We start from the raw sequence: 15,351 nt of genomic DNA on the forward strand, positions 1-15,351 counted from the left end.
AACATTTGCTGAACATGTTCCTGAATTAAATGTAAGTGATGGCTTGGGAATCAGAAATCTTCTGGGACAATTTATGAGTTTAAACAGCTACCCGAATCTAAGGTTTTTCCAGGGCAATTCAAGTTGTTTTTCTCCTAGAGAAGGAACAAAAATGTGTAAGTATTCTATGACATTTTTAATTTAACTTTTTGATAGTCCACAAGGTTTATTGAGTACTTAAGGTATGAAGAAAATATTGATATCTAATTTTAATCTCAAAAGCTTCTTTTTTTTTTTGAGACATGAAATCTTGCTCTGTCACCCAGGCTGGAGTGCAGTGGCGTGATCCTGCCTCAGCCTCCTGAGTAGCCAGGATTACAGGCATGCACCACCACGTCTGGCTAATTTTTGTATTTTTAGTAGAGACAGGTTTTCACCATGTTGGCCAGGCTGGCTTTGAACTCCCAACCTCAGGTGATCTGCCTGCCTTGGCCTCCCTAAGTGCTGGGATTACAGGCTTGAGCCACTGCACCTGGCCTCAAAAGGTTATTTTGGATCAAAAAGGAAATTTTTGATCCCTAAGCACTAATGATAATTATTTTATTAAGCAACTAAAGTGTGTTGGGCATTATATTAACTACCACCACACAGGTGTAGGTACATTTGTATTTCTTTCTTTTTCTTTTTTTGAGACAGAGTCTCATTCTGTCACCCAGGCTGGAGTGCAGTGGTGCCATCTCAGCTCACTGCAACTGCTTCCTTCCACATTCAAACAATTCTCCTGCCTCAGCCTCCTAAGTAGCTGAGACTGCAGGAGCCTGCCACCACACCTGACTAATTTTTTTTTTTTTTTTTGAGACAGAGTTTCCCTCTTGTTTCCCAGGTTGGAGTGCAATGGCTCACTGCAACCTCTGCCACCCAGGTTCAAGCGATTCTCCTGCCTCAGCCTCCCGAGTAGCTGGGATTACAGGCATGCACCACCACACCTGGCTAATTTTGCATTTTTAGTAGAGACGGGGGTTTCAATAAGTTAGTCAGGCTGGTCTCGAACTCCCAATCTCAGGTGAGCCACCTGCCTCCGCCTCCCAGAGCGCTGGGATTACAGGCGTGAGCCACTGCGCCCAGCTAATTTTTTGTATTTTTAGTAGAGACGAGGTTTCACCATATTGGCCAGGCTGGTCTCAAACTCCTGACCTCATGTGATCCACCTGTCTTGGCCTCCCAAAGTGCTGGGATTACAGGCATGAGCCACCGGCTGTATTTCTATTTTATAATTTAACTATCTGAAACTTGGAAAGTTTAAGAAACTTCCCCTGGTTACAAGTCTAGTAAAAGATAAAAGATTAAGGTGAATTGAAAAGATGGAGTCTGTCTGTTACTAAATGTGTGTTGTGTTCTTTCTGGGGCAGCCATAGAACTTTCTGTGATAATAGTCTATATCTCTGTTGCCAATACAGTCCCCACAATATGGTGGTTATTGCACACATTAAATGAAACGAGAAACTCAAATTTTTATTTTTATTTTTTGAGACATTGCTCTCTGTTCCCCAAGCTGCAGTGCAGTGGCATAATCGTAGCTCACTGCAGCCTTGAACTCCTGGGTTCAAGCAATCGTCCCACCTCAGCCTTCTGAGCAGCTAGGAGTAGCTTAAATTTAAAAATTTAAAGAAATTTCTAAAAGAATTTTTGTAGAGATAGGGTCTCATTATATTGCCCAGGCTGGTCTTGAGAGATCTCAAGAGAGATCCCCTAGCCTAGGCCTCCCAAAGAGCTAGGATAATAGGCATGAGCCACTGTGCCGGCCCCAGGAACTTACTTTTTAGCTACATTTCATTTTAATTTAAAGTTAAATAGCCACATGTAGCTAGCAGCAGCTGTACTGGACAGCACAGCTGTAGGACGTCACACTGCCTTGTCTATAAATGCTTAAGCTACTGTGATCTCATGTATAGGTCATCTGGGTATCAAAGACAGAAAATGTAAAAGAGTAGTTGAAGGAAAAAATACATTTTATCCAAAGCAACGTCACTTAAACTGCAGTATTTAAAGGGAAATAGACGTAAAAGCTAAAAGACTTATACATTTAGGTAAGAAAAATTTCCTTTAGAAAATTTCTATTGGCTGTTTCACTTAAGGATTATTAATGTGTTGGAGGTATTGATTTTTTGTTGTTGTTGTTAAACTATTTTTTCATTTTAATATTATCATTTTCTTCAAAGCTACTGCAAATCAAGACAGTGTTGATTATAAGGGACATAGCAATCTGAAAAAAGGGCAAAAAAAAATGTGCCCAGAAAACTGTATCGTTCACTTTGGGAGGCCAAGGCTGGCAGATCACCTGATTCTAGGAGTTCAAGAACAGCCTGGCCAATGTGGTGAAACCCCATCTTCACTAAAAATACAAAAATTAGCCAGGCATGGTGGTGCAGATCTGTAATCTCAGCTACTCGGGAGGCTGAGACATGAAAGTTGCTTGAACCTGGGAGGCGGAGGTTGCAGTGAGCTGGATTGCACCATGGCACTCCTGCCTTGGCAATAGAACAAGACCTTGTCTCAGAAAAACAAAGAAAAGCCCATGTGTTGGCTCACACCTGTAATCCCAGCACTTTGGGAGGCTGAGGTGGGTGTGGATCACCTGAGGTCAAGAGTTTGAGACCAGCCTGGCCAACATGGTGAAACTCTGTCTCTGCTAAAAATACAAAATTATCTGGGCGTGTTGGCACATGCCTGTAATCCCAGCTACTCAGGAGGCTGAGGCAGGAGAACCACTTGAACCCAGGAGGCAGAGGTTGTGATGAGCCAAGATGGAGCCCTTGCACACCAGCCTGGGCAAAAAGAGCAAAACTGTGTTTCAAAAAGCATTGTTACTGCATGTTTTAGTTCTCTAGGCATTTTCCAACCTAGGGAAATTCCTCAAATAGAAGGGACAGAGGAAAATGTCTACAATCAAACTAACGAACCAGTCTGTTTGGATTTCCGCTTTCAGGTGTCTCCTGCCTCCCGTTACTTTGTTTTCCGGAAATGACTTTAGAGCTGAATGTTTACAGACTGGAGTATTTAATCTCCGTAATTAGTAAGCAGAGTATGTCTCCCCCAAACAGCAATCTGCGAATAATAAAAAGGTATCTACTTAACACAGCTCTAGATGACAAGCCCTTTTTTGTCTGACTTCTGGATTTAGTGGTTTGTCTGAGTCCTCTCCTAGTCCTGGTGACTTGACAATAAAATCTCTTTTCAGTAGAGACTAGCTTTTCACACTTGTTTAGTTGTTTCTTTTTTGGTAACCAGTTTACCTAGACCTTTTTTGGTTTGTTTGTTTTGCTACTAAATATAACATCATTGTCCTTTGGAAACCCTTTTGTTTATGCTGGATCAAGGAGGTGTCTCCAGGTGTTGTGAGCCAGATAGGGCATATGGCTGTCCCTCATCTCTGTGTGTGCCTACCTGCAGAACACCAAATTACAAACGTGGGCCCGGCAATCAAGTTGCACGGACCCTGTCTCTTCCTGACCATGTAAGAGTTACTTAGCATTTTTTGGCCTCAGTCTCTTCCTCTATAAAATAGGTAAAAATAGTTTCTGCCTGATAATACTGTTATGATAATTAAATGAAGTAATCCAAGAAAAGGCTTAACAGAGTTCGTGGCACATGGTGCACTCAATAGTTGTTATTTATTGTTTTTTTCTATTTATATCTCTGCATGTTGGCAATTTAAAAAAATAATTTTATTTATTTATTTTTCTGTTCCGGGTTTCACATGCAGGATGTGCAGGTTTGTTACACAGTTAAACATGTGCCATAGTGGTTTGCTGCACCTAGGTATTAAACTCAGTATCCATTAGCTCTTTTTTCTAATGCTCCCCCCACTCTCCACCATCCCCGATTATTATTATTATTTTATAACCATAATCGCCATCTTCACCAGACTCTAATATGACTTTTTTCTGCAATAAAAAATGTGCTCAGTCGGGTGGCTCACGACTGTAATCCAAGCACTTTGGAAGGCTGAGGCAGGTAGAGCACAGGTCAGGAGTTGAAGACCAGGCTGGCCAATCTGGTAAAACCCTACTAAACACACACACACACACACACACACACACACACACCCCTACTAAACACACACACACACACACACACACACACACACACACACGCATGGTGGCAGGTGCCGGTAGTCCCCGCTACTTGGGAGGCTGAGGCCAGAGAATCACTTGAACCTGGGAGGCAGAGGTTGCAGTGTGCCGAGATTGCTTCATTGCACTCCAGCCTGGGAGACAGAGCAATACTCCGTCTCAAAAAAAAAAAAAAAAGAAAAAAAGAAATGTACGCCTCATTTTTATTATACCAAATATTTTATGGATTCCCCTCCGATGGGTAACTTTAATGTTTTTTTCTCTACTTGAGTTTATTTATTAATCCACCTAACATTTGTTAAGGTCCCATCATGTACTATGTACCATATTAGACACAGGGAACCCAAAAATAAGTGAGACATAAATGCTTTCTTCCAGGTATTCATGTTTACTGGAGAAGATGATGCAGAAACAGGTAACAAATCTGGTATTCATTCAAAGAGGTCACTTTCCAGTAGGTCTAGTATTTTCAAAATAACTTCCAGCAGGGATCAGCTGAAACTGGATACCAAAGGGTTGCTTCTTGTTTTCTGGTGTGGGGTGGGGAGGGGAGGGTGGGTGTTAATAATAGGTTAGATATATCAGACATTCCATCTGCTGGAGTTCACCTCGTTTAATAAGGTCATTCATACCTAAGAATAAATGAATCATTTCTTATTTGAGATAATGATTTATCTTAATAATGTTTAATTTAGTTTATTTTTCAGATACGAGATCTCATTCTGTTGCCCAGGCTGGAGTGCAGTGGTGTATTTTAGTTCACTGCAGCCTCAAACTCCTGGGCTCAAGCGATCCTCTTGCCTTAGCCTCCTAAGTCTCTGGGATTACAGGCATGAGCCACGGTGCCCAGCCTATCTCAACAATTTTGAGAGTGAAAACTTTGGTTTGAGGGTGATTTGGTGACCTAATGCATTTGAGACAGGGAAGACCTGGTGGTTTGAGCACAGTGGCGCTTCTAGAAAATCAGAAGGCTCACTGAAGGACTGGGCATGAGTGGAAAAAAATCAGAACACTGAACTTCTGGTCCGTTTGAGAATTATGATCATTTATTGTCTTTGTATTTTTCATCTGTAAAATAGGGAGAGACAGGAGAAGAGACGCTGCTGGACTGGAGAGATGTGCTCACGGGTTCACAGCATTATGCCTGTGAGAGGAGGCTTCTGGATCACCCAGTCCAATGTGCTCATTTCACAAGTGAGCAACTTGCTACTTATATGAAATAACCTGTTCAAGGACACACTGCTTGCTATTTAAAGAATCAGCAAGTTACTACACTTCCAAGATTGTGTTTATCTCTAAGGTACCATTTGGTTCTATATCTAGTATTATAAAATTATATTTTTGTACATATGTACTACACTAGTATTATATTTTTACATATATGTACAATAGTATTGTAAAATTATATTTTTACCTATGTGCAAAATCATGCAGAATCATGACCTTGAGACTTTAAGTATATTCTAAATTATGCCCACTACAGTTTTAACATTAAATGTATTTTATTGTAGTCTAATTATTTGAAAATGATATTGGAGGTACAATGTGTGTGTCCCAGGCCCATTAGCCCATTATTATGCATTGAGGTTACCTTATTTGTGTTATCCACATAATTATGTAACAGTGCTCACTGGCCAGACACTAGCCTTCCTTGAGCTGTCCCCAGTTATTTCTGAGGATTTCTCTGGTTCTTCCTCTCTGACTTCTCACCTTATTGCTACAAGGCTGTGTCTGCTGCTACTGACTATCATGGGTCATGAGATGGTTGCTAGGCACACCCATTTCCATGGCTGATGCTCTCTGGAGAGGGGATACCCCTTGGAGAGGAGACCTTACTTTCCTAGAGTCTAAGGACTGTATTCGTTTTTTGGGGAGAGTGGAGGTCTTCATTATCCTTGTTCTAGACATTGGCTACAAAAGAAACCACTTGTCTTTCTGTGCTCTTTTTGCTTCCATTGTTCCTGCCGACACCAGGAACCCTGGCCATGCATTGGAACCAGAGCCCCAAGCTCTGCCTGCCCCAGAGAGAGATGCAGACAACAATTTCAACCATGCAGGGCTCTCATGGGGATTAGAGATGATGTATATAAATGCCTGGCAGGTATGCAGTAAATGAAAACTCTTTTTATTTTAGGTTTCTTTGCCACTGAGGTAAGAGCACTGCTAGGTAGCTGGTTTGATGTATTTGGATGTCATTGTCTTCAATTTTCAGTATTTGCTTTTTGCTTCAGGTGTGCTTGGAGTGTGGTGAATTAGCCAAAAGGTGATCATGAGGGAAGGAAGGAGTTTATTCATTCACTCATTAATTCATTTGTTCATTCAGCAAACATGCAGGCTAGAACTTGCTGCTAGAACAAACGCCTGTGACTGGATAATTTATAAACAACAGAAACTTATTTCTTACAGTTCTGGAATCTGAGAAGTCCAAGATCAAGGTACCAGCAGATTCTGTGTTTGGTGAGAGCTGCTCTCTGCTTTAAGATGGCGCCTTGTTGCTGTGCCTCGCACGGCAGGAGGGATGAACACTGTGTCCTCACATGGTAGAAGAGACAGAAGGGCACCAGGCACTATGGCACTCCCTTCAACATTTTTTTTTTTTTTTGAGATGGGATCCTGCTATGTTGCCCTGGCTGGAGTGTAGTGGCTGGTCACAAGTGTGATCATAGCCCACTATAGCCTCGAACTCTCAGCCTCAAGCAATCCTCCCACTTCAGCCTCCCAAGTAGCTGGGACCACAGGTACACACTGGCTCCAACCTCTTTTATAAGAGCACTAATCCATTCATGAGGGCAGGGCTGTGATGACTTCATTACTTCCCAAAAGACCTCACGTCTTAATACGAGCACACCGGGTATAGGCTTCCAACCTATGAATTTTGGAGGGACACAGACGTTCACACCATAGCAATAGGTGAGAGAGATAAGACGACACAAATTGCAGCAATACAAAACTGTAAATAAAGTTCTTCTGAGGTTCAGAGGGAAAGATATTACTCCTGGCTAGAAAGATGGTAACAACTAATATTAATATAGCAATTTCAGAGCACTTCCACGTGCATTTTAGAATCTGATTCTCACAAAACCCCAGTGATTCAGGATCCTCACTTGTAGATGAGAAGAGGATACAGGGTAGATAAGTGACTTGCCTGGGCTTGATCCGATAGGATTCAGCCCTGGGACCTGAGTTTTCAGATTCTGAAGATCCTTCCACAATACCATGCTGGGAAAGCTTCCTCGAGAAGGTGATCACGTGGGATGAGTATTAAAAGAGGAAGTTATGTTGACAGGCAGAGATAGGGGCAGGGCCATCTGAGCAAGTCAAACAGCAAAGATGTAAAAACTAGAATGTTAAGATATAGTTGGAAAAAGGTGAGCAGAACATGTTAGCTGAAGCATGAGTGATATGCAGGGGACCAGAAATAAGAAACGTATCTTGCACTGTGGCTGCGTCACATATGATCTTAACCGCTAGACAGTTTATTTAATTTTTTTTTCTTTTTGAGATGGAGTTTCACTCTTGTTGCCCAGGCTGGAGTGCAGTGGCACAGTCTTGGCTCACTGCAACCTCCGCCTTCCAGGTTCAAGAGATTTTCCAACCTCAGCCTCCTAAGTAGCTGGGATTACAGGCGTGTGCCACCAGGCCCAGCTTTTTGTATTTATTTATTTTTTTTAGTAGATACGGTGCACCATATTGGTCAGTCTGGTCTTGAACTCCTGACCTCAGGTGATCCACTTGCCTCGGCCTTCCAAAGTGCTGAGATTATAGGCATGTACTACCATGCCTGGCCTTAGACTGAGTTTGGAAATGATTTGACAGACAATGGCAGACAGGAAGGGTTTGCTGACTGGGAGCAGAGATGAAGTCGGGAAGAGCTGAAGTGAAATTGCTGTGGAGGGATTGGGGAGGCAAAGGGACTGCTTAGGAGGCATTAAGGTAGTCTTGTGGGTGGCATGGGAAGAAGAGAGAGATGCCAGAAACACTGAGTGGTGAATTAACATGGTGACTAGGTGAGGGAGTTGAGGGAAAGACAAGAAGTAAAGATGGCTCTTAGCTTGGAGAGGTGTCCCTTCAAGAATGGTTATGCCAATAACAGAGTGGTGAGTTTGCAGAAAGAAGCTGACTTAGGAGGCAAATCATTAACTCCTTTTCTGATCTGTTATGCTTGTGTTGACTGACTGCGGGCATGAGTCCCCATGCTTTGGGAAGGCGGAGAGCAAGTCAGAGGGTTTGACTGACCCCTGGGCTGAGGGTCCTTCCTTCCTGTCTGCCCACAGACCCCCTAGTTCTTCGTACATCTGCCTGATGAATACAATGCTTGGTATATGGTAGACACTTACAATATATGTGGAAAATAAATCCATTTAAAAGAAGAGCTGTCCAAAGAAGTTTCAGGTCAAGGGTAATGATTAGAGTGAGGCAAAAGAGAAGGAGATAGTTGCTAACAATGAGAAGTACCAAATTTGAGTCCCCGGAGGTGGTCATTTCCCAGAGATTAAGGTCTCCAAGGTCTGGTGCAGGATATGTGTGGTAAAAAACTTGGTGAAGTTCTGTGGAGTCAGGGTGCCAAATGTGTGGATGCTTAAGTTACCAGGGATATTGGCCAAGGGAAAAAAAAATGACTAAACTAGACCTGGGCAAAAGCGGGGCCCTGCTCTGGACTGGGCATGAAGAGAGGTGGCAGAAGGCAACCTGAAAAGGGAATACCTACTAAATTATAATAGAGACTGAACAACAGTCTGAAAGTTTCTCTTCCATTTAGTCAAGGAGAATGGCAAACACACAAGTTCTGTTTCCTTAAAACCCAGAGTTGAGCTAATGTATTCTTTTTTTTTTTTTTGAGACCCAGTCTCCCACTGTTGCCCAGGCTAGAGTGCAATCGTGTAATTTTGGGTCACTGCAATCTCCACCTCCTGGGTTCAAGCAATTTTTCCGCCTCAACTTCCCAAGCAGCTGGGCTTACAGGCATGAATCACTGTGCCCAGCTAATTTTACTATTTTTGTAGGAAAAGGGTATATCACCATGTGGGGCATGGTTGGCCAGGCTGGTGTTGAACTCCTGACCTCAGGTGATCTGCTAGCCTCGGCCTCCCAGAGCATTGGGATTACAGTGATTACAGGTGTGAGCCACCGCACCTGGTCTAGCTAATGTATTCCTTCTAAAGTCATAGCTGGGGTGTGTGTGTGTGCGTGTGTGTGTGTGTGTGTTTCCCTTCAAATGAGTGGTTAGACTAAGAGTAGGTTTTACAAACTGAGGACCTGATATTCTGAAGTGACTGAAACACTTAAGGTTAAGTCCATTAAAAAATGTGAATTAACATTTAAAAACAAAGAGGAAAAGAATCTACCTTTTTGGTCTTCTTTGAAAAGTGGAATGTTCTGGCAACACTGGGCCACAGTCCAATATGAATAGAGTATCTGAAGCCTGTATTTATCAGCAAGCCACACCCCACCACTTACAAGAGGAATGCCCCTGGACATAGCGTGGCCACCAAAGGCTTCTGAATTCCTGACTTCTGGCCTCAGGCCCTTTAAGCTTCTTTTGCTTTAAAGATTGTCCTTCTTTTTTGATCTCTCTCTCTCTCTCTCTCTTTTCTTTTTTTTTTAGGCAGAGTTTCACTCTGTTGCCCAGGCTGGAGTGCAATGGCACAATCTCCGCTCACCATAACCTTTGCTGCCCAGGTTCAAGCAATTCTCCTGCCTCAGCCTCCCGAGTAGCTGGGATTACAGGCATGTGCCACCACACCAGGCTAATTTTGTATTTTTAGTAGAGATGGGGTTCTCCACGTTGGTCAGGCTGGTCTTGAACTCCCGACGTCTGGTGATCTGCCCTCCTCGGCCTCCCAAAGTGCTGGGGAGGCATCGTGCCCGGCTTTTTTGATCTCTTCATGGTATATTCCTACCAACCTTTGACCTCATCAATTAAATTCTTAAGTACTAGATTACATACCTGTTCATGTCTGCCATAGATTCTGAAAATGAATTATTTAACATACAAGCAATGAAGGCCACCTGCTCCACAAAGCAACTCCTTTTTTTTTTTTTGAGACGGAGTCTCTGTTGCCCAGGCTGGATGGAGTGCAATGGCGTCTTCTTGGCTCACCGCAACCTCCGCCTCCTGGGTTCAAGCGATTCTCCTGCTTCCGCCTTTTGAGTAGCTGGGACTACAGGCACGTGCCACCACGCCTGGCTAATTTTTGTATTTTCTGTAGAGACATGGTTTCACCATGTTGACAAGGCTGGTCTCGAACTCTTGACCTCATTCATGATCGGCCTGCCTCGAATTCCCAAAGTGCTGGGATTACAGGCGCGAGCCACCGCGCCCGGCCAAAGCAGCTCTTTATTAGTGTAATTTATCCAAATTTGCCTCCATCATTCCTTTGATGCCCCGGTGGGGAGTGGGAGTGCTACACCGGAGACTCTGCGGCCCAGGGCTTGACTGCTGCCTGAGGGCTAAGATTACGTGTGGTGGTAGAAAAGAGTTAGGGGCATGGAAACGCAGGAACTGCCAGAGTGAAGGTTGCAGAACCGGGCTTGGGAGGATGATGAAGAAACTGGGCGACACTAAAGTGTCGTCGTTGAACTGGCGTTCAAAAAGTATTTATTGAGTATCTACGACGCGCTAGGCATTGTTTTGACACTACAGATTCAGCAGCAATTCAACGAAAGTACCTGCTCTCATTCAGCTGAATTCCCCGTGCCGGCAGCCAGGTAAAGCACATAAACGTTGACACTTATATCACATAGATACATATCAGGTAGAAATAAATGCTATTTATGAAACTGAAGCAGAGCATGGGAACAGCGAATGAAGGTGGCTGCTATTTGAGGGGACCCCCAGAAAAAGCGAGAGAGCGAAGCACCAGCAGTTGTTCTTTTTCTGATTTTCCAGCTACAGGCAGCGAGGTGCGCTCCCTGTAAACCCCGCCCTCTTCCTCCTGATAGGGCGCAAAGTGCCAGGGAACCTCCTACCTCTTCCCCGCCCAGAGGCGGACTTGAGTCCGGGCGAGGTGTGTGTCGTGGGGGGGGTGACTTCGCGCCCAGCATTATGAGCGCGCCGCGCAAACAGCCGCGCGCAGCGATCCCGGCATGCTCCTGGGCCTCCCCAGGCGAGTAGAATTGCTCCGGGCGGATCGTGGCATGCTGGGAACTGTAGTTGACAACCACTGACCCGCGCCTGAGGGGCGGTAAAAGCCGCGAAGTCCCGCTCCATTTCTGGCACAGGACTTGCGGCACCGAGACGCTGTGGAGAGCTCTTGCAGGGAAGGAGGGCAGGGTCATCCCGAAACGCCCAAGTCGGTCGCCGCCCCCAGTCACGTGTCGCCAGCCTCCGCAGGCGCGCGCCTCTCTCAGAACCGTTCCCGCCCCACCCGGCCCGGCCATCGGCCCGCGCCTCCCCCGGCGCTACTGCCACCTCGCGCTCGGAGGCGTCACGGAACGTGCTCTCCTCTCCTCCTCGTCCCCCTCCCGCGCCGACACTCGCCGCCGCCGCCGCAGCCGCAGAAGTAGCCGTCGCCGGAGCCGCGCGCAGCCATGGCCGAGAACCCTAGCTTGGAGAACCACCGCATCAAGAGCTTCAAGAACAAGGGCCGCGATGTGGAAGTGAGTGTGCTTCCGCGGTCTGGGCCCGCCTGGCCGCGCCGGCCGGGCGACGCGGGAAGGGGCGGGGGGCCGGCGCCGGCCTGGTTCTCTCCAGCTTGTGGTCGGCCGGAGTTGGCCGCCGCCTCCGGTCACCGCGGCCCCGGGCTGGGCAGAGCGGGCGGCGGGACGCGCGCCGGGCTGCAGCCACCCTCCGGAGCTGCTGGCGCGGCGACCCTGAAATGCCGGGGTTTTCGGCCCCGTCACGCGGGCGCGGCCTGATGTCGGCGAGGAGGGGATGAGCTGAGGCGGGGTCCGCGGGCGGTGGCCGCGCGGACAAACGAGGATGCTGCCGCCCCGGCCCGCCGACCGCACAGCCGAGGGGGCGGTTGCTGCTGGCGCCCGCCAGTGCAGCCTTCGCCCGGCTCAGCCCCCTCGGTGCCTCCCGCGCATGGAGCCTCGGCTCTGCCGGTCCCGGCTCCTACCTTCTGCGAGCCGGGCCTTGGCGGGCGGTGGCGGCCCGCAGAGGGGGGTGGGGACCAGCCGGGTAACCGACTTGTTTCAGGGTGATGGATGGGGGAGGGTAGGATGCGCCAGGACCATTTTCATGTATTTCAGTGCTCTTCTTTGGACTAGTCGTGCCGAGCTGTTCCAGCCCATACTCTTGCAACTGCTGGTATTTGGAGCGAGCTGAAGGTGGACAATAGTTTGCCATCTATTGTGTTCGGGCTTTGGAAAAGAGGTTGTTCCGACCTCCGCTCATAAGACGTATTTTCTTAGCCTTTCTTGGAGTGGGGTGTGCATAGGGTGATAATTTCTTTGACACGTTTTACTGAAATAAATTGGATACATAGGTTCATACGTCCTCTCACATATCTCTTGCTACAAGCTAGTAGAATTTCCAAGTGGTTGCAAAACTAAGCGTTCATCGTGGTCACTCAGTTCGTTGCTACTCAGCATGTTGCCATTGTCTCATTAAGGTGACATTAGCAGGTACTGTTTGCAAACTCGGCTTATTGAGGCAGCGCTAGAGGTCTCTCTGCAGCTGCTGAAAGCAGTGAGTACATGCACATACTTCACTGGGCCTGTGACCTTTGGATTTGTTAGGGGGAAAATGGTTTTAAGGCTACAGCCTTCTTTTCTAATACTGGGTGACATGATATGCAGTTTTGTAATTTTTGTTAAGAGGCTAGTGTGATTAGGAGGTGAGTATTTTGTCCTGTCTTAAGGAAGGTGGTGGGTTACATATACCATTCAGCCTTCTGTTTTCTAGAGAAACAAAGTCAGGCTGTTTTTCAGAGCTACAAAATTGCATGCTAGTAGAAAAAACCTAGGGAGATATCAGTGGAATTCCCATTTGAATGGGTCAAATAAAGATCATGTATTCTTTCCTGGTCATGGTTAAATACTCCTTGTGAGAGATACATCTGAGCAAAAGTGAAACTTAGAAATAGGAATAAGAAATTTTGGAACTGTCTCCTGTCCACTTGATGATAAGTGTTAACTTTGAACTTTTCCCATTCTTGAGGTCTACCTCGTTTCAAATAAAAGCTTATTGAAAAATACTCATATTGTTTGTACATTAAAACCAATAGCATTTTTTCTTCTCTCGGATATTGGTACAGGTTTTTGTTTCATTGTTTACCTCTATTGCTGTGTTCTGGTAACTCAGTGATACTTAGTAAGGACTCCTGCATATAATAGGTACACAACAAATATTTGCTGATGATAACAAGTAACCAGTGACTTTTAGATGCATGAAAAAGAGCATGGTTGCTAAGCCAATCAGCCTGGTATTTGTCACAACACTACATTTCTTGGGATTCTATAGGGTAACTTAAGCTATGAAATAGATATTCAAATGGTAGTTCTGTTGTGGCAGACACTGTGTTAAGAGTTTCATGATACCTTATTTAGTATCATGTGTATGAGATAGGTGTTAGTAACAAGTGTATGAGTTAGGTGTGGCATTATCCCTACTTTACATGAGGAAAGTATTTTTTGATACAGAGTCTTGCTCTGTTACTTAGGTTGGAGTACTCAGGCACTCATAGCTCAGCTGCAAGCTTAAACTTCTAGGCTCAAGGAATCTTACGACTGTGGCCTCCCAAGTAGCTGGGACTACATGTGGACAGCACCACACCTGGCTAATTTCTAATCTTTTGTAGAGATGGGGTCTTGCTTTGTTGCCCAAGCTTGTCTTGAACTCCTGGGCTCCAGTGATTCCCCCACCTCGGCCTCCCAAAGTGTTGGGACTACAGATGCCAAGCTGTCACACCCAGCTGGAACTTTAGATACAAAACCTCAGTGTGCTTATGTAGCCTGTGCAAGTCACTCAGTGGATATGGGCATTATTTATTCACTAATTGTCTATTCGGTGTCTATCAATGTTAGGTCTTTGGGATAAGATGCAGTCTGTACCTCAAGGAATTTTCATTCAGTGGGGTGATAATTACAATGCAGTGCAATTGTTACAGTGTAGTATTCTGAAAATGCATGAGAGAAAACTACCTGGAGCTGAGCAGACAGGGAAGATACTCTGGTGGACTTCTAATGGATGGGAGTGAGCTGATTCTGAAGGATGAAAGAAAGGTGGCCAGGCAAAGGGCAGGAGAAGTGGCGTGGAAGAAAAGGGCATTCCAGACTAGAGGGAACAGTAATTGAAAAGTACTGAGAGAAATGTAGGAGAGAGAGTGTCTAAAGGGTAAACTGGGGCCAAACCTGATTAAGGGCCTTTATTGGGGATTTAGGCATATCTAAGCATAGATACTATGTTTCCTCTTATCCATTGGAAACATAGTACGGCGTAGCTCTGTAACTGAGTACTTGTGGTTATCAGGCTGTTCCAAAACAGTGAAATGCACTTTGATGAGATATGATGCCTATTTTTTCACATATGGGATAGACAAAAGCTAAAACATGTTATAAATTATAGAACCAGCTGATACACAAAATGTTAGGTGCAAGAATAAGATACACACTTGTTAAAAAAAAAATGAAAGAATAGAGTTAATGCCAGGATTGTGAGTAGAGAGAGGGTTGAGGAAGAAAATTTTTTTATCATTCAATCAGGAGAGACTTCAAGAGATCTTTGGAGAGAGAAAAAAAAATGAGGTTAGTGGATCTTATAGAACGTATGTACCAATGTTAACTGGTGAATAAATATCCAGGTAAAAAATAAGAGTGATTATATTAGAGTGAAGAGAGGAGACTTCCAGATGGCCTGTGTTGGTCCAAGAATATCTCGTGGCAGAGTTGCTTGGAAGCTTTTTCTTGATAGGGAGATCTGAAGGAATTTATTCCAGAAAAGAGAGGAGGTGTAACATGATTAGAGCAATGGAAAGGGTGACAGGGCAGTAATACCTAGAATTCATTTTGGAGAAATAGTGCTATTTGGTCTGCAAGGAGGAATTTTCCAAAAAATTGAGCCTGGGAATGGCTACAACCTGGAATGAGGATTGAATGATGCTGTTCCTTCCCCCTTCTCCTCCTCCTCCTCTTTCACATTCTCTTTGTAAAGATCACTGAAGAGAAAGGGGGTAAAGGTTATTCTGAGGTTTATAGATGGAGGCGGGGGGGAGTAATTTTTATCATTGATAGAAATTTGCAGCTTGGGTAGGGGAATGGATTTTGTAGCTAAAACTAGGAAGTACATATTGAAAGG

At 45.1% G+C, this 15,351-nt stretch overlaps 1 protein-coding gene across 1 annotated transcript in view; it reads left to right on the forward strand.

The window, feature by feature from the left end:
* Nucleotides 1-11,329: 11,329 nt before the first annotated feature.
* The window catches only part of KPNA3 (karyopherin subunit alpha 3), a 112,463-nt gene continuing 108,441 nt past the window's right edge, over nt 11,330-15,351 (forward strand). The window contains exon 1 of the mRNA XM_032294586.1: nt 11,330-11,711. Coding sequence (XP_032150477.1) covers nt 11,643-11,711 — 69 coding nt within the window. The 5' untranslated portion in view covers nt 11,330-11,642. The remainder of the gene's footprint in view (nt 11,712-15,351) is intronic.

The sequence above is a fragment of the Sapajus apella genome, unplaced genomic scaffold, assembly GCF_009761245.1.
Source record: "Sapajus apella isolate SASKATOON/1434 unplaced genomic scaffold, GSC_monkey_1.0 scaffold32, whole genome shotgun sequence".
Taxonomy (NCBI): Eukaryota; Metazoa; Chordata; class Mammalia; order Primates; family Cebidae; genus Sapajus; species Sapajus apella.